Consider the following 24,578-nt stretch of genomic DNA (forward strand, 5'->3'; position numbering starts at 1 on the left):
ATAGGGGGGCGCCACAGGGGCTCTGGCAAATCCCCCAGTAACCTCCACCCTCTTTTGTCCTCAACTAATCTACAGAGCACTTACACTGCGCAGCCATACCCGCACATGGCTGAGCTTCGACTAACTCTACTCTCATCAGCACTCTTTTCTACTCTCACATAATTACTCTCTCAGTGCTCTCCTACATTCTCTTGAGGATTCTCGTACTCTCTCTCTCACCTATTTGAGGGTTTGTAACCTGGGGGCATAAGCCGTTGCCGAGGGAAGGGCAGCCGTTACAGTTACCGCCAATCTAAGGGTACTCACTCTATGAGCTAGGTTAATATTCGCTGGATAGTGAGTCGGGCGCTACATATGGTTTTCAGTACCTGAAGAATGAAGAAATATTTTCCGAAATGTCTTAGTAAAAGTATTGGAAAGGAAAGGAATAAAAAACTTTACAATCCATGACTATTTCTCCTATGAAAAAATTGATTTTCCAATCATCATATGACGTTTCGGAGATGATTAGCCCCTTCTTCAGGTATCCAAAGACAAAGAAAAACATAAAAAAAAACTCAAATACTCAAAAATCATGTAAAACCTTTGCTTAAGTGTCTGCAAAGCACAAAATAAAAATTCTGTAAATCCGCATAAATGGTGTCTATTACCGCTTTTTTCTTAGTCAGAATGCAAAAAAAATCCCTAATACATTTCTCATTTTGTTTAATGCCACTAAATTTCCTGAAAGTGGCAAAATTTCACACAGAAGCGACACAATGATGATTTAATTCAACAATTGTCCATTGTCTTCATCCTTTTCTCTTGTCAAGCAATGAATATGACAGCATCTGGCTCCATTTCAATCCTAAATGTGAATATATTCTTCATGGTGGAATACTTAATGGGGGGCGGGGGGTGGGAAGTTGGTTCTTTTAAAAGGCACTCTTACACTCGGTGGATGTAGGGAGGGGGGAAGAGTGCAAACAACAGTGTGAGAGAGAGAGAGAGGGAAAAGACAAGAAGGAAATTGAGAAAATGGGGAAAATATGGGAAGCGATTGAGAAAATTGATGTACATAAGTTTTTAATGGGTCATTTAGGCCATCGACTGTGTCACATTTTGGTGTGTGTGTGTGTGAATGAGAATTTTCTTCAGTGTATGCGCCGGGAAAATATTTTCCACGAAGATTTTCTTCTCTTCACACCAAAATTGGCTCATTTTGCTGCGGGAGGAATCATACACAACATTTTATCCACCCCCGCACGTATAGTGGAGCAGTAGAGCAACCCACAGCGCGGGGGAATGGATGTCAATTAAGAAAATAACAGTGGAAAATGGCGCGAGAAAAGCAAAATGGGGAAATTTTCTTTGCGCTTGAGACAAACTTTCTTCTCAACTAAACATAAATTGGTTTGTTCCGTCGTGTGAAAATTATTCTTAATGTTTATTTATTAATGTTTCTTTATGAATGGCTGGGAAAACACATTACAATTTTCCACTAATGAAGCGAGTTTTACTAGAAAAATTGATTTAAAGCTCTTTGGGGTAATGTTTTTGGAAGAAAAAAGTCAAGGAATATTTAATAAATCATGGTTAAAAAATACTAAATTCTAGCCCAAAAAGTACTAAAATCAAACCTAAAAGATATCAGATTGAAAGCTTAAAAAGTACCTATACTAAATTTAATATCAAAAAGTACTAAATTTAAATCTAATAAGCCTGAGAATTTCAAGATTCAAACCTAAAAAGTATTCAAGTCTAAAAAAAAATTAAAATCAAGCCTATTAAGTACTAAATTTTAAATAAAAAAGGACTAAATTCAAGCCTAAGAAGTACTAAATTGAATCATTATAATTTCTAAATTCAATCCTGAGAAGTACTAAATTTAATCCTCATAAATATTAAATCAAGCCTAAGAAGTACTAAATTTTACCCCAAAAAGTACTAAATTCTAACCTAAAAAGAACTAAATTCTATTTCAAATTAAATTCTTCTGAGTTTAGTCCTAAAAAAAAGACTCATAATGAGAATCAAAATATCTAAAAGTACTAAATTAAAGCTTTTAAAATACTAAATTCAAGCCTAAAATGCAAATAAATAAAACCTCCAGCCCTTGCCCTTCTAAGTGATGAGAAATCAAAGAAGGAAAAAAATAAAGAGAAGGGCACATGGGAGATGGAGAAAATTCAACAATGGAATCTCCTCATTAGCACAAAAAAATAATTTTCTCAACATTCTCTTCTTTATATAACTTTCATCATTTTCACCCTCAAAGTCTCATTAATTTCTCCCTCCTACACACGCTAAGATTTTGCCATACAATCCGTGATTTTCATGTGGGAAGAGACATATTATCCATGGGAAAAAAAACTGAGTGAGTATCTTCCTGTACAGTACATAGATGAGAAGAATCCCCAAAAGGAAGAAAGTTTCTTCCATCCCTCATCCTCTCCATAATTTTTTTTTCTACTGAATGTGTCGCATTTTTCTCATTCATCTCACATCATTCAGAGCTAAAATTGTACAAAGAGATTTCCCCAGAGGGTTAGATCCCTCAAATGGAATTGATTGTCCGATTGAGAGATGTGTTGGGTGTGTAAAAGAAATGGGGTTTGATTATTATTCTTTAAAAAAATTCTTTTTGACATTCTTCGTTTGATGGTTTTATTAAGTTTTTTTGTTAATATTTTTGGAATCATTTTTTAATAAGGAAAAAAGGAACTTTTTAAGAAAATATATTATTGGTTAGAAAGCAATATGAAGGTATGTCAAAATAGTTAATTTAACAATGTCAAAAACTGACATGAATTTAATTTGACAACAGTTTGAAAAATAAGATCTCTATTTTCTCAAGATTATATTTCAATACACATGAATTTGCAATTTTCTAGTATTATAGCTTTAATTTATTACTTTGTAAAGTAAAATGTCAATGTCACAGACGCTACTGTCAAAAATTTGACAGAAGAGCTATATTTGGCAGTTGTAAAATAAAATTCCTTTTTAAAAGAAAAACTTTATTGAAAGCTAAGCATCTATATTTGATCAATTTAAAAAAGAATAAAAAAAATATTAATAATTGTCATGGACGCTACTGTCAAAAATTTGACAGAAGAGCTCTACTTTGCAGTACTTAAAAAAACAGATTCTCTTTTTTTAATGAAATTTAAATTTATTGAAAGCTAAAAGTAATCAATTAAAAAAATACAAATATATTACCTAATAATTTCTTCTAAAGCAATATGTCAAAGTCATTGACACTGTTGACAAAAATTTGACATTAGTGCCATTATGACAATTGTTTTAAAAAAAAATCTTCGTTATTAAAATGAAATAGCAAAAAGAATGAGGTAACGTAAAAAATATGATTTTATTACATAAAATTTTTAGTTTTTCATGAACAATTCTAAAATAAAAAATGTAGAGGAGTTTATGCAATTTTAGTCTGTCACATACGATATTACTTAGAAGCCTTAATCAAATTATATTTTCTATTACAAAATGTTTTATAAAAAAAAGCTTCTAAACTATATTTAATTTTAATTAAATGCAAAGGGTGGCATTTAAAGTGATTTTTACCGCAGCAAAATTTAAAATAAAAATTACAATGCACCTACTGAATTTTGTAATTAAATTTTTAATTGAAAATTCTGCAAATTGTTGTATTTTCCACACACAGAGCTTTCGCATGAATCCAAAATATTTTCCAAAGCAATTTGCAATATTCGAACACTTAACAAGGGATTCTCTGTATATCCTAACCGCTTCACGTTTTTTTTTACCCATCAAGTATTTCCCGCATTTTGACATTAAAAAAAATTGAAATGCAACGAATTTTCCGAATTTCCATATCACGTTTGGTTTGTCAAATATTCCCCATTCGTGAAGCTTTATCTCTGTGTTTGAATTTAGAGAGAATAAAAAAATTGACGGAGGTGGAGGAAGAAAAATAGCGCTGTTAAATTTGAAAGTGAAAAAGTACATGGAAAAAGATAAAAAAAATAACTATCTGTTTGGATATGAAAGGGTGGAAAAGTGTGTGTGTTATATGCAAAGAAAAATATCATTTTCCTGCGAAGGAAGAGAGGATTATAAAAGAGACAAATGGCCAGTAAAAGAATGGATAAATGACGGAAAATATGGAAGAAAAAAAAAGAGGTGAATGGGTGAGAGGGAATTTAGGGGGGGTGGGCTATTACACAAAAGCTCCTTCCACCCCCCACCCCCTCATGATATGCATCCCATTCGCGGAAGTTCAATGCTGATACACTGCGGATGTTTGCTCTCCGCCAAAAAGAGACTTCCTCCCCAAAAATCCACCCACCCACCCACCTCCCCTCGAGACATTTATCAAGGTAAAAACCATGAGAAAAAGCTCCCAGAAAGAGAGAAAGAAAGAGAGAGAGAGAGAAAAGTCCCCAAGGGAGTTTTATGGACTCCCTATGAGAGATAATGGAGATTTATATTGCAGAAAATCGACTGTGACTTCAATAGAAATTAACTCGACAAGATTGCGATACGTCATTAATAATTTATTATGACAGAAAATTCCTTTTTTGCCGCAGTACATACATAGCACACAGGCAACACACTGTGGGGGTGGAAAAGCTCTCGGGGATGCGTGAAAAAGGCACAAGCAGAACCGTTAAGGGGAAGAAAGAAAAAAATAAACAATTGTGTGAAAAAATTTCTCACATAGATGGAAAATTCAATGGAAAAGGACAAAAGATGGAAGAAGAGGAAAAAAAAGTTCACAACATCCAAAAATATCTCCATCGCAGAGTCATTTTCTCATTGTAATTCCACCTCTTCTGGAAATTTTGGTGTATTTCAACCTCGCCCCCTATTCAAAAGGCATCGTAACACCCGCCAAAAGAGGGTGCATAAATACCAAAAGAAAGTTGACAGAAAGAATCTTTGAATCGCGTTGCTAATGACAGTGAAGAAAAAAAATGGAAAATCTGTTTGGCTAAAAGGTCTTGGTGTCAAACAAAAGCCTCAAAAGGCATAAACTCCTTTTTTTGAAATCGAATAACTTCAGATTTGCTAACATTTTGAAATTAAGAATAAATCAGTAATTTTGTAATTTTTCCCGCGAATGCAATTTGTAAAGTTCCAAATCATTTCTTTCCATGTAATAGAACCTGAAGATGTCAATAAATTAGGCAAAACGTCGCTGGAAAGCATAAATATGCTGTTTTTTCTTTCCTCATCCTTTGACTGCGTACTGATTGAAGAAATTTCAATAAAAAATCAGTAATTATTCCAAGACAAATCGGGTGGCTTTCGTATAAAATAAATCTGTATTTATTACACTTACCCAGTCGGCTAGACACATATTATATACATTAATTACACGTAATACATATACACTCGGTAATCAATCTGCTTAGAAAAGAACACGAGAGATATTCTGCTGAGAACTAATATTAGAACACCTTTTTTTAATCTTTTTCTACACGTACCGTGTTGTAGAATAACGTGTCGTAAAAGAAAATCACTGATGTAAAAAAATGCTCGGCCGGAATAATATAAAATGTGCTTCCCGTAATAAATTAAAAAATTGTTTAAGACAAAAAATAATTGGAAAATAAACGCTGGGATTTATTATTAGACTTGATTTAAAAAAGTTCATCATGTCGTAAAAAAATTACCCGGCTGGGAATACGGATATAATACGTGCACTGCGGTAATCAAGATGGATTTTTAAAAGGAAATTTAATTGAAGATACAACGTCGAAAAGCATTATTTGACATTAATAAAAAGTCAGTGAATTTGTAAAAGTTTACCCGGCTGGACCATAATCTATTTAACAATTTTAGGTAATCATAATGTTTTTATCGCTATTTGCCAGCCGGGTAATCATCTAACGTAAATTACTCTTATAATTTAGAATGTTTTTGTAAGAGTATTAGTAAGAAGCTAACGTAATAAATATTAGTTGTTAGCCTCATGCTAGTGAGCTCACTATTGAATTGCTTGGAGTCACTTAGATATAGAAAGAGAGAGGACAATTGGGAGAAAAGCCACAAATGGCACGAAAATCGATTTGAAAATTCTATTCAGTTGCTTTCTCCTCTTTGCTTCTATACGATTGTTTTCTGCCCTTTTATGCTACGTTATATACCTATGTTATGTATGTATGTTGTTTAGGCCCTTCTGGGACTTTTGATATGGGAATTGATAGCGTGCAACCGCACTGGATATTCTTCTTTATTTCCTCTCTGATCGTCCCATGTGCGAATTTTAAATTCAATTTCACACTCTGAGGGATGTTAGGACCAATATTATGTAGAAATTGTCTTTCATTACGTATGGCCTCCCTTATGCCATTGATTTTTATGTTATGAAACAATTAATTGATTAAGACCAGGGAACCCAATATCACAATCTTCGTTTGATTTTGGGTGGATAGGAATAGGAGGGGGATGGGGGTGGGTGATGGTAAGCATATCAATTACTTCGCGAACAAACGCCACAAATTCCCACTCAAGTGTTTTTGGGGCAGAAATATCGGCATTCTTTGGCATGAAGAAAATGCCAAAGATACTCTTCACCCCCAATATCAATTACTCAATACATTGGAGCTTTGTGAGGCTGAGTTGTCTGGGCTGAGAAAATGCTGCGTGGATTCAATATTGTGTCAGAAGGGAGGATTTTATGGGGATCCTTCCCACCCGGAGAATGGGGAATAATTAGCAAAAATCATGATTCTCACAAAGTTTCCTTCAAAGACAGTTTGGGAAGAAAATGGGGGGAAGAGTGTTTGGGGGTAAAAATATTCCAAGAATGGCTCAACAAAAGATGCCAAAAAGAGAAAAGAAAATTAATCTGTGTGTGAATTTCCTCCCTATTGATTTTCATTCACAAAAATTCTATTAAATTGACTCCGGAGGAAAGAAGAAAAACCTTTAGGGAGCCATAAGAGAGTCAAAATGTAATCCATATTGAGCAGTTTCATGCTCCTCTTTTTTTTTTGACTTCTTCCTTGCCAAGTTTTGACCATATCCGTAACGTGGAATAAGATATTGCATCATTGTGCATATGGCCTAGAAAAAAAAGAGCTCCCAAAAAGCTCTGAATGTTGGAATTGAGACAACAAGAAAAAGCGGGTCACCCTTCTTCCTCTTTTTTTTTTCCTTTGGCAGGAAATTCCCAAACCCGAAGGGTGTTTTGAGGTTATTCAGATGGAAAGTTGGGTCGTACTGATACCCTCCCAACGAGAGTCACCTGACACCTTCAGGATTTTCCGCACTTTTTCCCGCATCTCGATTTATTCTCGAAAAAACCAACCCCTTCATCGATTTGATCTCTCAATTGAACCCTTTCCGATAAATCCATTCACATGAAGGGAACCGTCAAATCGGGGTAAATTGGGGATTATCCTTCAGATAGAGGAAAAGGTGGAAAATTGAGGGGTAAATGTGGATTTTTTCTCCCTTCAGATTTCACATCTTTCTCAAGCTTAAGAGTGTTAGGTCCTTATTTGCTTTAGAATGGAATTTTGAGAATTTAAAACAAGATGCTAGTCTTGTGTAGAAATGTCTGGAAAATTAAGATAAATTGCATCGTAATCTTTGTTATCAACTTAACGTTTTTTGGCTAAAACTGTCGGATTTAGCTGCAAGCGATTCCAATGAAATCAATTCTAATATTTAAATGTAAAACTTTCAAAAATTCGAACCTAAATAAAAAAAATACTAAACTGAGATCTCTCAGAAGTCAATGAAGTCTACAAAATCTGGATGTTCATCTTTAGAATAGCTGCCTTTCGATCAAAATTATTTAAGAATCTAATGTTGGCATATAGAATTCTGGTCAGGATCTTCAGAAATCTAGAAAAATTTAATGAAATTTCATATTTCGGTTTTTTTATGAAGTCTGTAATTATACTGATCACTTTTCTAAGAACTGAAATCTAAGGAATATTTCAGAGAGTGGTCTCTGTAAATTTTCTGAAACTGTTTCCAATCTAGAATTTTATCTAGGATCTTCAGAAATCTGGGAACATTACCTAGAAATTCTAAATAAGAAATTTGTATTGTCAGACATCATTATGTACTTAGTAATAGAAGATTAATGAGAGAGAGTAGTTTCTATGTGTTTAATGAAACTGTTCCTATCGGGACTTTGAGGTAGTATCTTCAGAAATATGGAAACATTACCTAGAAATTCTAAATCATAAATCTGTATTTTAGACGTCTGTATGTAGTTTGTATCATTTTTCCGCAGACTTAATTTTTAAGAATCTGTAAGTTTTCTGAAACTGTTCCTATCTAGGACCTTCGGAAATCAGGAAACATTACCTAGAAATTCTAAATCAGTTTGTATTTTCGGACATCTTTATGTACTTTGTATATTATTGTTCTGGAAATTGAAATTGAAAGTTAATTAGATAGAGTAGTTTCTGTATGTTTTCTGAAACAGTTACTAACGAGACTTCGGGGTAGGACCTCCAGAAATCTGGAAACAATAATTAAAAATTTTAAATAGAACTTCTTCAGAAGTCTGTAGAGAGTTTATCAATGTTCTGACAAATGAAGTCTAAGGAAGTATTCCTCAGAGTTTATTATTCCATTCTATGAAACTGTTCCAATCTGGACTTCAAACTTGGACCTCAAGAAAATTTATAAAAAATTCCAGATATAGAGCTTTTATAGCCATAAATTTCAAATTTTAATGCTATTTAAACTACCTTATTAAGTTGTAATTTATGGCTTTTAAATTAAGTCTAATCCGAATGGTCAGATGATTGTAATCTATCCCTAAATATATTTTACTCGTTTTACTAAAATGTCAAATAACCACGATTACATTGCAATTAGTTTAATTTAAACGGTCTATCTTCTGTCCTATATTGGTTTAAATATCCCCGTGCGTTTCCTCTTTATCTTTATATACAATTCAGTGTGTGTGCGTTTGAAAGTAATCAGAGCTTTCCGAGCTTTCGAAGATTGATGCGATTTAATAAAATAAATTCTCTCCGGTGTGAGCTTTCGTATCACCTCCAAATTGATGCCGTAAATCGCGCAAATTAATCACAACGGGAAGCTTTTACGTGTGCCAGAGAGTGTGGAGTGAATCCCTCCGGTTCAGTTAGCTCCGGGGTGGTGTTGAAGATGGTCAGAGAGAGGCTGATTGATGGATCTCCTGGTATATATAGCGCCCATCGCTAATGGATCAGCCAAAATCAAGTGAGACCCTCTCCACCCACACAGTTAGATTTCTATTTTTCACTCCAATATATCCACCTGCATACTATGTATGTATATAGTACACCCCCTCGGAAGCAGTGTTGCGTCACACGAGAAAAGTGCTTTTGTCACATTTGTCCATCGATCGAGGAAGGACATTTTCTCTTCGTTTTTTTTTTGTTGGGAGGGTAGATTTTAGGAGGAAGCACCCCATAAAACCGGGTGGCTGGAATTGTCGCTGATAAAGGAGCGCAAACATCAACCCCCAAAAAGAGACTAAAGGCGTGTTTTTTTTGTCGTGGTAGTAGTAGAAGGAAGCACAGCCACAGTATGAAAGGGACTTCCGGGTTCCCTTTCCTTATTTTTCGGGGCGAAAAATGTGCTAGATAACCTCCAAATGACTCCATTTAAATATGCTGCCTCATTTCAATAAATCAATTTTCGCACAGAGAGGAAAATGCTCAGCGCGCAATATTGAAGCAATTTGGAGGGTTTGCTCGTTCTTTTTTTCACTCGTCTGCACCCACCAACAATATGCAACAGTTATTGCAGGAAATTTCGGGCTCTATCGCGCCAAGGATGGAAAATTTATTGAAGAATTGATCCGGGGGTGCTGAGAAGAAGAGCTTGTAAAGTGAATTTACAAAATATGAAGTACAGCTTTGCATTTAAATTGGGGGAGTCTCGGGGTGTGCTGTGTGTGTACAATTTACATGAAAATATTATGCCAAGTCCTCAAAAATTTTGTACATAATACATATTCTTGTTTGAAGTGGAATAAATTGAATTATTAATGCCGTTGTAAATATGGATTGTCATCATAAAGATTTATATACTTATGAAGTGAGTGAAAATTAAGAAATAATTTTTTTCCATAGCTTTCGGCACCCTGGGATTTTTCAAAATGGATAGGAAATTAAATTTTTTCTCTCTGTCATTTTAAAATAGTCTCAACCACTTAGAGTTGGAGGTTTAAAATTCTAATATGTTGTAGTGCTCAATGTATCACATTTTCATTGATACATATTTTAAAATCGGTCAAGCCGTGTAGCAATTATAGTCTCCTAAAACAAATAATCTATACAAATAGAAGTATCCACCAAATTAATTGATCAAAATAACCAAATTTTTGACCAAAGTAAATTGGTGGAAGATCGAGACCGAAATTTTCAATTAAAAAAGCTGAAATATTTTTAACAGAAAAAAAATCAAATATTTTTAAATATTAAAAAAAATATTATTTCTAACTTAATGGGGTAATGGGCCTTATTCAACGACTAAGAAACCCTTGAAATCTTTGAATTTTGTACTGAAATTTTAAGATTTTAAGCGAATTCCAAGGGTTTCTTGGTCACTGAATAAGGCCCAATATCTCCGGATCCCCATTATTAATCTATTTGAAATTTTTATAAGTTTTAGGTTTAATGCCTTTCAATTAAAAACAAATTTAAAAAAAATCTACGTCGTTGTACGAGAACATTTTGAAAGTATTTGAAAAATTCTAGTTTGTTTTTTCAAAATTCTAAGAGCCGTATCTTGTTTTCTGTTGTACCGATTTTGCTTAAATTTGTATCAAATTAAAGATTTTGTAAAGCTCTACAACTTTCTAGAACACCAGAAAGCTCTACAGCCATTTCTTGAGGACAAAAAAATGATAAAAACTTTGTTGTAAAACAAAGAAATCAAATCATCAAAACGTTCTTTTCTTCTTTTAGAAAAATCCTAAAGGATCTGTATTAAATCGTCCTTCCCTATATCGAGGGTTGGAAAATATACTATACTAACTCATTTTTGTTGATTTTCAGGAGAGCGATTTGAAGTTTGAGATTTACATTGCTTCTTATGTAAATTTTTTTACAGTTTTCGCTGTAACTTTGTAGGGAACAAATATTCGAATTTGTCCTTTTGAGGGAAGATGAGGGACATCAAAAACAATCGAAAAATGCGTTAAAAATATACTATACTAACTCGACTTAGTATAGTGTATTTTCCAACCCTCGATATAGTTAAGCACCTTAACCTTTCTTCTACCCTTTTTGTCGTATATTGATCGTTTAGTCAAAGATTAATAGTTATACTTTGTGCAGTAGCCACAACTATAGAACACTGACCCCACGCATAGAAGGTCAGGAACATTTAATGGGTATTACTTCCGGGATTCTGGATTTTCCTTTTCCGCACTTGTGTGCTCCTCTCTCTCTCTCCCTCTTCCATGGGTGTCTCACTGGAAAAATGTACTCGCCTGTATGAGCCGAAGAGATCAATAGAGCGTTAACGAAACTAATGAAGCTCGTATACGTTCTTTCTCCCGCACCACCCATTTTCTATGGTCAGGAGAGAAATTTTCAGTTTCCTCGACCCTCCACATCACAGCTTCCTCATCCCATTTATTTAGCTCATGAAGCTTTTTCTTTTTTTCTCTCTCTCTCTCTCTCTCTCTCTCTCTCTACCCTGGCTCCCCTTCACAGCGTGTGGCAATGGGAGTGGCGGCATTAATGGACTTTTGCATTTTGTACCAAGTGTTGTGTGGGGAGAGAGAGAGGAAAGTTTGGGAAATTATCAGGGAAATTCATCTAGTTCAGTGCTTTTGGGTAGGGGGGTGTGGGTGTTTTTGTGCGATATCTCACAGACTCTACTGGGGAGATTTGCACGGCAAGGAAGTGATAAACAAGGACTGTTGAATAATTAATTATACACCCCCAAAAGAGGAGGAATTTTTATCCACAGAAAATAATATTATAATTTTTTCTTAAGGAAAAAAAACAAGCGGGAAATTCAAATTAAAAAATTCTCAATTTTTCACAATTTTAAAAGGAATCCTATTAAAAAATTTTTCTCTTAATTTATAAATCATTCGAGTATTTTAAAAATTAATTATCTGCAAAATTACATCATTTTGCTGCTACATAATATTTTATACACCACCCAATGGAATCTTGTCTTCTCTTCTTCCCAAAATGAGTTATTCAAGTGCAGAGGAAAATTAATTTTCTTTCAAACACCTACCCTCGTATAGTGGACGGGGGTTGGTGCTTTTAGTGTGTTGAAATTTTCATGACACTTTTCCTCCGTATAGCCACACACCGGGAGAAGAGAGCGAAAATTAATGACGAAAGTACATTTAGAAGTCATATATTTCCTCTTCTTGTCCACCTTTTCTCTCTTTTTTTTTCCAACCGTGTCTTTTGCAATAATTATTCACTCTCTGTGAGAACTTCCGTTTTTTTCCACCTTCTTCTCCCTTTGCGCGCCAATTCTCGGTGACACGAAGAATGCAAATAGAGTGGTTGAGGGTGAAATGTTTCTTCATCATTAGAATGAAGAAAGAATCATTAGAAGATAAAGAGAAAAAGACCAACGCCATCAACACCGGAAATATTTTATTTCTCTGTGAAAAACAAAAGGACCTCACGGTGTGTGGGAAAACAAAAGGTTGATCAAAAGAGTTTTCACATGAAAGTGGGAAATTTTCCATTTGTTGAAAGAAAAAAAAAAGGGAGAATATATTGCAGGAAAAAATGCTGTGGGCTAAATTACGTGTAAATTTTGTGGAAAATTACCCGTGAGATATTTATTGCAAAGAAATTAGCGGGAAAATTTATCGCTTACGAAGGGCTCGGTGGGATGAAAATTGGGTAATTTGCCGAGTATAATTTTGGGGTTGAATTATACAGCCAACAGGGAATCCACGAGAGGGAGGAATTTTACTAAAATATTTGGAAGAGAATAAAATTTGTTAAAAAGGGAAGTTATTTAACACGCTAATGACCAATATAATGCATGGATATTGTTTTTTTTACGCTAAGTGTAAAAAATTAGGGTTACGTGTAAAAAAAGTTTACCCGGCTGGACTATATATACTGTCAGTTTTTAAGTTAATAAAACTATTACCTTTTCCAAAAATCATTAAGAAACTTCCTGAAGGATCTAAGCACTTCTAAAGAAAGGAATAACCTGTCAAAATCGTACAATATTTTAAACAGAATACCAAAAATTCTCAAATTGCAAGAAAAGATTTTTTGCAGAATCTACCCCATTAATTACAAATAAATTGTTTTATCGTAACGCAATCTTATTTGTGATGACTAGCGCAATCTGTTATCAAATAGTACCTACCGAAAATTTTCATTTTATCACTTGGAGGACAAATCTGGTACTCATTGCCAATTTGATTTTTTTTAAACGGCACAGAATCTAATTTATTGAAATTGTGATAAATTCTACGTCTTAGCGAGAATTCTATAACTTCAGATTTCTCAAAGAAAAATTTGAAGAAACGTTTTCTTTTTGTGAGAAAATTAAGATTAAAGTTTGAGGTTAGGATTTTGGTCTTTCAAGTGTTCAAAATACTTAGGTTAGGAATTGAAAATCTCATTGTTCTCGTTTGTAAGAAAAAGCAACCACAGGAAAAATTGTTTTTTTATTTATTTTAAATTTAAATTTTATTTTCTATTCGTATTTTAATCAATGATGCTATATATCTCACGAAATAATTTACCTTACCCTTCACTCCTTAAAAAAAACCCAAAAGGTAAATGGACTTAGCCGATAATATTTCCGTGACCTGAATTTATGTGTTTTTTTTTTAACTTTTTTATGCGGTATCTGAAAGCCATTAGAAAATTAGAATTTCCTCCCAGATCGATATTTTCACCTACTTTTCCGCAGAAGTGGATAAATATTACCTTATTGGCATGCATCTTTGAACATCCGCCATTCATCGCTTCGTTTCAAAACTTCTCTCTCCTCTCGTATCTCTTAGAGAACTAAAACTTCCTTCTTTACTCATTAATATTCACGTGAGATATTCTTTAGAAATTCTTCAGGGAGAGGTGGCAAAATGCAAAATATCCACGTGCACGGGGGCGTTATTTCTTTTTTAATTTAACTGAAAGTCGTCCTCATCGTTGAGACATTTTTGTTTTAAAGGCCGTTAAGAGCCACCCAAAACAGTGTGCAAGGAAGTTTTTAAAATAAATTAAATTAAAATTGAAAGCTTCTAGCCTATGGGAAAATTGCAAAGAAAATTCATCATTTGGAGGGGTGGAAAACCCAGAGTTCCTTCCAAATGGATAAATCCACCCATGGAGCGATAAAACTTTTAATGTGACTCAAACTGTGCCAAAAAGTCATCCTTATAGATATGCGGGAGTGTCATGGTGACACTTTTCCACCCTTGTGGCTTTTTCCGGTGGGGAGAAAAACTGCAATATGAGACACTAACGTGAAGTTTTGGGGTGCAATGATGCGGGGGGGGGGAGGGATTTTAAGTGGATTTCCCAACATTTTCCCTTCTCTATGTGCCCATTTTATATGACTTGTCTAATAAAGTTATAGCCTGAAACATTTGACTCCGATAGTAAGCGAGCGGGGGGGAAATGTTTTAACTCTTCTGTATCCAATCTCAACAGAAAAAGCGTCAGAGGAGGGGGGTTGAGGTTGTGGAATCGTTCTTAATGACATACCCCCCGCCGAAGAGAGATAGTGGTGTAGATTTCCATTTGAATTTCATGGCAAATCGGTGGGGTCATTTGGAAAATTTCCACAATTTTAGTGAAAACTCTTAAATGAAGGTGCTTCTTTTTTTGGCATCAGCAAAATATATAGATTTCTCTTTTATTTAAGGATAAAATTAGGAAAATGTGTTAAAACATTTCATTAGATTTTTTAAATATTTGTTCTAAATTGTGAGAAAATTTAGTTTTTCTGGTTTAAAACATTAATTAAGAGAATAAAAAATCTATTTTAGAATGATTTTAAAAATGTTCATTAACTGATTTTTCTTTCAAACTTTTTCGCCATTTTTCTAAGAATTGGTCAGATCTTAACCTAAAAATTGAAAATTTTGTACCTACTAAAATTCGGCTTAAAAACGCTTTCTTTATAATTTATAGATTCTTGACGGTAATTCGTAGGAGTAGGTATTATTCTCCTTACGGGGGCTTAAATACAGTGGAAGCGGGTTTAAAAGAAACTAAATCTTTTCCCAAAGCTTTCGGCTTTCACCACGCCTTCCTCAGTTTATATTTTTTTTAAACTTTTTTCTTTTACCAAAATCTAGTCATACCTTAGACAATTTCTTATTTGTAGTCTAAATGTAAACAGATTTTCTTTTCCTAGATTTTACGCCATTTTCTTTTAAACAATAACTAAAACCTAACCTCAAATTTTTTTTTAAATTGTTCTTTAACATTAATTTACTCACCAATGTATAGGTACTATTACTATTTTAACCAATTTATCATACTTTTACTCATTTTTTTCCAAAAGAAATCAAACCTCAATTCAACTAAATCTTAGTTCCGTAATGGAAACCAGCCATGCATTGGTTGCTGGGCTTGCGTGCCTTGGTTGAAGCTTTTCTTTAAGGTCAGACTAAGATGGTCTCAGTACTTTCGGTTATTGGTTGGTTAAGAGGTTAACATCTCTATATCTGTAGAAATTATTGTCAAAAATGAAGAGCTCTCAGTGAAGAAATTCGAGCTCCGTACTTAAACGGAACCAGAATCAAGCTAAGAAGAAAAAGAATTAAAACATAACGAAAATCTACGGTTGAAATGTAAATAAATAAGAAGAAGAAGCATAAGTTCTCTCTGATTGGTTGATACATCGTATGTTTTCATTGGTTAGTTATCGTCTAACGACAGTAATTTCAAAATTTCTCGCATCAAATCCAAATCTCCACAAACACAAGAAAATAAACAATTAAATTCAAATAAAACTCGTTACTTTTTTTTAGTTTGTTTATTATGTATGAATTATCCTAATAGAAAGTTTTTATTCTCTCAATTTCCTTGCAGTATTTCCAAATGTGCCGTCTGCTCCGGGAATGTCTTGCGTCGGGGAAGATCGTAAGTATAAATATTATTCTTGTTATTCTTTTTTTTTTTTTTGTTCCACTCTCACCCATATTTATTGCCCAACAGAGATTCTTTGGGTAAATAGAAAGATGCTTAGTGGTGGGGGTTGGGGGTTGTTGGAGAAATATATTGCTCGCTTTTCTTCGTGTTTGTTTGCACGGAGAGAGAACCAAAATTCACGATAGCATGGAGAAATCAAACGCGACAGGAATAACTTTTCCATTTCTTCTTTTGCAAAAGTGCCTCAACTGTTGGAGTTTCTTTTTGTTTCACAACACCCGAGGTTTTTGGGAAGCTTAAGATCTCCTTAATAGGATTTCCTTCTTCTTCTTCCAATTGGAGAAAAACCCTAACCCCGTTCTTCCTACCACCTCATTGCTCTCTCACCACTGTACTCATCCCCCCTCCCCTTTTTTCATCCGGTAAAAGAAGAAGAAGAAAAAACCCATCCAGGGCCGCCTCTATGGGGTGATGACGTGGATGGAATTAAAGTTTTCCCCACATCTTTCCTTATATACATACTTCCGCTTTGGCGCCGTGACTCCTCATCCTTCTCGTGTCACTGAGCACCAACTCCCTTTTCGGGGAGGGTTGGGAGGGGTGGGGGAAGACCTTTTGTCATCATTTTGCATGGGAATTTGATAAATTGAGCTACCGACGAGGTCTACATGGAAATCTGTATGTATTCTGGGGAACTGTGAGTGGTTCGGGACTCCCATGGGTGACTTGCTTTCCTCTTCAGTGAAATTCTTGGTTAGTTGTCTCTCGAAAAGGGGTACACACACACACATCTCTCCTTTCTTGACGAGATGAATCCCATAGGTAGAAACTTATCGTGGGAAAATTCTCAATTTCCCCGCAATTCCCTAAGAGATTCAACTTCATATTGTTGGAGGATTTTCTATTTTAATTTTAATTTAGTAACAATACTTCATAATTTTTGATTTATTGCTTAAGGAATTTTACTCGAGAAGGACTTAATTCAAAATACTTTAGAAAAATCTCTAATTCGAGGATATTATCAGGAAAATAAGTCGGGAAAATCATTAAGAATTTCCTTAAAAAAATCTATAAAAATGACGTCATCCTACTTTTTTCCTTGCATGAAACATTCGCTGTGATGTTTCATCGATGTGTTTAAATGAAGTATTCTTTAAGGGTTAAAATTACTACTTTTTGGGTTGAATTTAACCCTTTTTAGACTTCAAATAAAAATTTATTTAAACCGTCTATTTAAGACTACAAACCAAAGAATATTTTTCGCCTTGAATTTACTATTTTTCAGTTTGGTTTTAGTCCTTTTCAGGCTCTAATTTACTACTTTTTTTCTGGTTGATTTTAGTCCTTTTCAAGCATGAATTAAATATTTTGTTCCTTTTCTTCCTCAATCTCTGCCTTTTTAAAACTATAAACAAAGGAATATTTTTCGGCTTAAATTTAGTCATTTTCAGGCTTGAATTTACTACTTTTCGGCTTGAATTTAGTTCTTTCTAGACTTGAATTAAATATATTTTTTAAACATTTTATTCCTCAATTTCTGCCTTTTGAGAACTACAAACCAAAGAATATTTTTCAGCTTAAATTTAGTCTTTTTCAGGCTTGAATTTACTACTTTTCATGTTGATTTGAATCGATATATTGTTTTAAATATTTGTCTTTAAAAATTCATCTTAAAAAATATTTTTCCTCCTTTAAATTTGTGGCGCAAACTTCGGGTAAATTTGCAACGAATAATGGTAGCAATGTACCCCTAATTTAGGTCAGAGGCATGACTTGACAAGTAAATCAATATAAATCCACCCAATAATGCATAAGCAAATTGCTTGATTTGACACAAATTTCGCACAATTAAACAACAATCCATTTTGTTCTGGAAGTAAATGTAGGCATGTGTACTGAAAAGTTCTTTTTTTTTCTTCCTCTCGCCACATCAACTTCTTAAATTTCTTTTTCATAGAAACAATTGAAAGAAAAAAAATTAAGGCAGAAAAATAAAAAGCTTGGAAAACAGGAAGAAACTTTGCGTGTTGGAAGTCTTAAGAATTCGAAGAAAGCAACAAGGAAAAAAAACTTACCATTTTCAAGCAGAAACTTCCCTCTCAAATTGAGAAGTTATATTTATTTATTTTTCTCTCATGGCTTTCGGATGTTGAGGCAATTGGTGTGCAAGTGGGTTTTTTTTTAAATTTTTTTTCGTGAGGATTTTTCTGCCATCAAACTTTTGTGTGTGGGGGTGGTAAATGAAAGAAAAAAAGAAGAAACTATCTCTTAAAATGAATATTGCAAGTGACTTTCCTGCAGTTGAGCTTTTTTTCTTTCTCTACAACAAAAACTTGCATTTCCAGAGGAGCAAACTATAAGTTAACTAAGCCACGTTATTAAAAGAAATAATCCCATCTTGCACGCGTTCCCTCAATTATTATATTTCATACAGAGAGAGAGAGAGTTTTTTCCTCAATTTACAGTCAGAAAATGCATAAAGGGTGAAATTCAGTAAAGTTTACCTAAAGTTTCTTAGGCGAGGACTTAGCTTTTTAAAGTTAGGCCTAATTTTCTTAGGTCAAGCTTGCCTTTTTAAAGGTAGGCCTAAGTCTTTAAAATAAGGACCAAGTTTTTCAAGCTGGATCTAAGGTCTTTGAGCTAAGCCTAAGACTTTTAAGATATGCTTAAAACTTTTAAGCTAGACCTAAGACTATTAAAGTAAGCTCAAGTTTTTTAAGCGAGGTCTAAGTTTTTTAAAAAAACTTGTTGAAAGTCTTTTAGGCTTGATTTAAGTTTATTAGGCTAGTTCTAAGTTTCTTAAGATAGGACTAATTTTCTTAGGTGGGGTTACAATTTTTTAAGCAAAGCCTAAGGCTTTTAAATTAAGATCGAGTTTTTCAAGTTGGACCTTAGATTTTTGAGCTAGGCCTAAGTTTTTTTTAAGCTGAACTAAATTTTGTTTTTAGTTTCTTACGCTAAGTCAAAGATTTTAAAAGTAGATCCAATTTTTTTTAAGCTAGACCGAAGTTTTTTTTAGCTAGGTCTAAGTGTTTTAAACTACATAGTTTAAAGATTTTTTTTAAACAAGATTTAAGTGTGTTAATCTAGTTCAAAGTTTAGTCCTAACCTAGGCCTAAGCTTTTCAAGCTTGGTTTAAGTTTTTTAAACTTGATGAAAGTTTTTTTTAGCTAGACTTAAGTTTGTTTTGCTATTCCTAAGTTTCTTAGGCTAGGCCCAAGTTTTTTTTTTTATTTTTAAACAAGACTTAATTTTTTTAATTTGATTTTAAAAAAAATTTTGTATATTACACAATTTTCTTAATTTTCCTTTTAAATTTTCTTAATTTTATTCTTGCAATAAGACTAAAATTTTCTCTGTTCTCCTCTTAAAAAAATTCGACTGAAAATTTCTTTTGAAATCTAAAAGAATTTCTCAAACCTTATCAAAAAAAAAATGTTAATTTCATAACTTTCAAAAATATTGAATTATTGGTGAGTAAATAAATGCAAATTTTCAGTGAGGAAAAAAAAGTATTTAGCATTTGACGACAAAGCCGAAAATATAGGATTATTACTTTTTCCTTTTTGTGCGACATTTACGTGCCACCACCCCCATTTGGCGGGGGTGGGTGTGTGTGGGGGTGGACCACCGGCGTGGATAAAAGAGCCATTAAAAAATTTTTTGATAAATTATCTCATGGAAAATGTCGTGTTTTGCGGATTAGCAACACAAGATGGACGATAAGGAGGAATAGGAAGGAAAAACGCGCAGAGAGATTAAAAGACAATATTTTTTTCGTCATGTTCTTCCCCACCCTGTCCACCCCCCTGAGTGGAAGCTAACGATAATACAAATTGAACGAACATCCCTTTTCATTGTACTCATACCGATGTTTTTTTTTTCTGCAGAAATAGAAAGTTTTCAATGAAGAAAAATCGTTGGAATTATCTTTAAAGACAAAATTTTTCAAAATCTGATAAATTTTCTAATAAAATTATTCTTTTTTTACGTATTTTTTTTTAAAGAACAAAGAATGAAAGAAAGAAAAAATTATGTTTTCGTTGGAGAAATTAATGTTATCCAGGGTTGAAATTCAATTTGCACAAAATGCTGAAAGTTTATTTTTAGAATTTATGAAAATTTCTTCATATTCATGTTGATAATTGTTTTAAATTCATTCAATCCAACACACATTACTCAAGTACTTAAGCTCATGCATATTTCAGAGTTGGTTCTTTGTGAAATTTTGCATACATTTTATATTTGAAAATTCCCCCAAAAGCTCTTTGATATTGTCACATTGAATTATTGATATTTTAGCTCGATTTTGATGTGATGTAATTCCTAGAAATCATTTAATTCTAAAAACGTCAATCCTTTAAGAGAACTTCAAATTCAAGAATAAACATCAAGCGTTACAAAAGATGTCAAACGACAGAAAAAAATGTCAAAAGTTTGGAAAGAATCATCGAACTTTGGAAATAAAACGTCAAACTCTAGAGAACGGACGTCAAACGTTAGAAAGTGAACGTCAAATATCGTAAAACAGACCTGAAACATTTTTAATGAAACGCGAAATGTTAGAAAAGAGACGTCAAAAGTTTAACAAGAATTAGCAAATGCAAGAAATGAAAAGTCAAACTGTAAAAAACAGACGTGAAACTTAATAAAACAAATGTCAAACGTTATAAAATGTAGAGGTTAACGTTGGAAACATAAACCGAAACGTTTTAAAATGAACATCACACATAAACATCAACATGAACATCGATCACCATAAAGGAAATGTCAAATATTCCGTTCTATTGAGCAATTATGAAATCCTTAAAATCGTAGAGATTTCAGAAGAAATTCTTAAATTTTCAAGGTTTTCATGATCACTGAATAAGGCCGATTTATTATAAATGAAAGGTGGAATTTTAAACATTATAGAAATAACGAAACGTTTGAAAAACAAATTTTTAACGTTGTAAAATGATTCTCAAAGATTATTATAAAAAAAAAACGTTAAACGTTGGTAAAGAAACGTCAAAGATTTTTTTTTTAAATTAAGCATTTTTAAAAAGAAAATGTCAAACAATAAATGAGAAAAAATAATAATCGTTTCTTGTTAAAATGAAAATGTTTAGCGATAGAAAAGATCTAGTGTTGGAAAAGATGTCTAATATCAGAAATACAACATCAAACGTTAGAAAAAACACGAAACTTTTGAAATTAAGTGTCAAATATAAAAAGAAAAACAAGTCAGACATTAGAAGAAACGTCAAAACTTTGAAAGCAAGTGTCAAACGTTAGAAAAGAAACTAGAGCTTTTTTGAGAGGATTCTTCTTCTTTTTGGAATTTTCCGACTGAACATAACTTTGACATCAATATACTAACCTTTTTTTACCTTTTTGCGTCCTCGTGAAACATTGAAACATGAGCTCTTTTCATCACGAAATTTATTATCTAGATGCTTTCAGAGAACTTTTCTCAGTCAGAACATCTTCTTTCTCTCTTTTACGTGAATTTGATGCATCAATGTAATTTGGAAAATCAATTAAATTCATAAATAATTGGAAAAATAAAATAATATGTTTTTCTTTTATTAAAGTCAATAAATTGAACTTGAAGGATTCGATTTGAACCATTCCCCTTCATTTTATTTATAACTTGTACCCCAAACAATATTGCAATGCCATGAATTTACTACCTATATGAATAAATGCAGCAGGAAACGTAGCCTTGAGGGCAGGAAGTCTGGAAGTCTCATGAATTCTGCATATATAGGATTGCTCCTCTCTATGGTGTAAATCAAACTATCTGTACTAAAGCAAAATTTATATTTGTAACTACATATACGTCCCAAAACTTTCTCATCTGTAACAACTTCATGTTCTTGCTTAATTCCATTCATGATACAACGAGCTTAGAGAGGTAGAGGGAGAGAGATGTGTGTATGTGTATTCAAATATTATCCATCCATGCTTTCAAAGCACGGTGAAGATTGCTACTAACATATCCAATGTATATATGTAGGTACATATATAAAAAGGAGTTGAACGGAAACAATAATTGGATATTTTTTTCAATTGTATTTGGGGTGCATGCCCAAAAGAAAAAAAAATAGCCGGGTGAACTTTTTTTTATGTCTACTGCAAAGCATTTAACAATAAAAGTTTTTTTCGGCAAAGGATTTTTTTCTCTCTTGTGGCAAATGAGAAAAATGCCAAAGTTGTATTGAAAATTGTTCCCATGCGGGTGGAAAATACTTCCGTTCTCAATTTCTGACTCCACATTCTACTACTTTTTTGTTGTTGCAACTATTCTGTTATTGTTTGCATCCAATTGAACAATTTTTGCTGTTGAATTGTTTACAGTGTGTGTTGGTGGGAGCTTCAAGTGAAAATTTTGTACAAATATTCTTTTTGTCTGACCTGTAGGTAGCATCTATCGACGAGGTGCACGACGATGGCGCAAACTTTACAGGATCAATGGCCACATATTTCAAGCGAAGCGCTTCAATAGGGTAAGGAGAACCATAAAGTTGTCAAATTAGGACTGAAATAGTCTTTATTTAGCACTCAAACGTCTAATTTGAACTCAAAAATATTTAACACGAAATTACCTTTTAACTTAATATGGAAGAATATGAACGACAAAATATCTAAACTTAACGAAAACCCTTTAAAAATAGAATAAAAAAGTAAGAATTTTCATCCAGATATTTTTTGGGTAGCAAATAGACATTTGAGTGTCAAAAAGAAATTTTTGAGTCACATTTTTTTTATCTTTGTCTTCCTGTGGTTTGTGTGTCCTTTCAGAGGGCCTTCTGTGCGTATTGCCACGATAGAATTTGGGGCCTGGGACGGCAAGGATTTAAGTGTATTCAGTGTAAGTTACTGGTGCACAAGAAATGTCACAAAATGGTGCAGAAACCATGCACAAATGAACATCAGAAGCCCATCATGAAGGAGCGAGATGTGAGTTTAGTTTTTTTTTTTAATTTGTTTCTTTTTAGCATCTAAAATTGTTTTTATATAGCCGAGCTCTAATGTACTTTTGAGTATTCAGGGGGCACTATCAGCTTACCTCACGATTTCCCAAATTTCCAGGAGTTTACACGCTTTTCTTATGAAAAAAAAAATTTCATACAAGGAAACATTCAGAATATACGAGAATCAAGAAAGAATATGAAATTAATCGCTAGATTCAAATTAAGGACAAGTACTAAATTCAAGCCTAAAGTGTACTAAAGTCATGTTCTATGTAAATGTATTAAATTCAAATCAAAGAAAAATATTCATTTTTTTTTAATAATTAAGAGGTTCTAAGGACAAGTAGCCTAAAAAAGTACTAAACAGAATTATATTCTTGTACTAAATGTACTAAATTCTAGTCTAAAGTGTACGAAAGTTATGTCCAAAATGTACTAAATTCAAGAGGAACAAGTTATTCAGCTTTTAGTCATAATGGGATTAAAATTAGGGACAAGTACTAAATTCTAGTCTAAACTGTACTAAATTCATATTCAAACTGTACTAATTTAAAGCAGAAAAAGTTATTCAGCTTTTAGTCATAAAAATCTTTTGATTATGGACAAGTACTAAATTCTAGTCTAAAGTGTACTAAAGTCATGTTCTAAATGTACTAAATCCAAGCGGAAAAAGTTATTCAGTTTTTAGCTATAATAGGGTTCAGATTAAGGACAAATAGTCTAAAAAGTATTCAAATCTAGCCAAAAGTATACTAAAGCAAGTCTAAAATGTACTAAATTGAAGTAAAAAACAATTATTTGGAATTTTTGCTATTGGAAGCGGGTAAACTCCTTTTCTCCTATTTAAAAAAAAACACTCAGACGGAAAATTAAAAAAAAACCAACGTATTTTTGCTTTAAAATTAAAATAAGAAATTTATTTTGTGAAATTAGGACATCAATGGGGAGATACAGAAAGATCACCTATTGCCGGCGCAGGAATTCGTGCCGGAACTAGCTGAGGGTGGTGACCATGTAGCCGTGGAGGCACTCCAGAGTTCCGATGAGCCCCTAGAGCCGGGGGCTCAGCGTCAGTACTCACTGGATGACTTTGAGCTCATTCGGGTGATTGGACGCGGTAGTTATGCGAAAGTGCTGATGGTGGAGCTGAAGCGAACACGTCGCATCTACGCCATGAAGGTGATCAAGAAGGCCCTCGTGACGGATGATGAGGACATTGATTGGGTGCAAACGGAGAAGCATGTCTTTGAGACGGCATCCAATCATCCCTTCCTCGTGGGTTTGCATTCGTGCTTCCAGACACCCTCGCGGCTGTTTTTCGTCATTGAATTCGTGCGCGGGGGTGATTTGATGTTCCACATGCAGCGGCAGCGTCATCTGCCGGAGGAACATGCACGCTTCTATGCGGCTGAAATAAGTTTGGCGCTTAACTTTTTGCACGAAAAGGGCATCATCTATCGTGACTTGAAGTTGGATAATGTCTTGCTGGATCACGAGGGGCACATTAAGCTCACGGACTATGGGATGTGTAAAGAGGGTATAAGGCCAGGTGAGTTAGGCTACTTTCACCGGGAGGTCTCAT

The 24,578-nt window shown here is 33.6% G+C and overlaps 1 protein-coding gene across 14 annotated transcripts in view; it reads left to right on the top strand.

The window, feature by feature from the left end:
• The window catches only part of LOC129794827 (atypical protein kinase C), a 105,064-nt gene that overhangs the window by 69,111 nt on the left and 11,375 nt on the right, over positions 1-24,578 (top strand). For all 14 annotated transcript variants that reach the window (XM_055835703.1, XM_055835702.1, XM_055835701.1 and 11 more), the window contains 4 exons: positions 15,978-16,028; positions 22,443-22,528; positions 22,824-22,982; positions 23,930-24,545. In XM_055835703.1, the coding sequence (XP_055691678.1) occupies positions 15,978-16,028; positions 22,443-22,528; positions 22,824-22,982; positions 23,930-24,545 (912 nt within the window). The remainder of the gene's footprint in view (positions 1-15,977; positions 16,029-22,442; positions 22,529-22,823; positions 22,983-23,929; positions 24,546-24,578) is intronic.

This window comes from Lutzomyia longipalpis, chromosome 4 (assembly GCF_024334085.1).
Source record: "Lutzomyia longipalpis isolate SR_M1_2022 chromosome 4, ASM2433408v1".
In the NCBI taxonomy this organism is placed as follows: domain Eukaryota; kingdom Metazoa; phylum Arthropoda; class Insecta; order Diptera; family Psychodidae; genus Lutzomyia; species Lutzomyia longipalpis.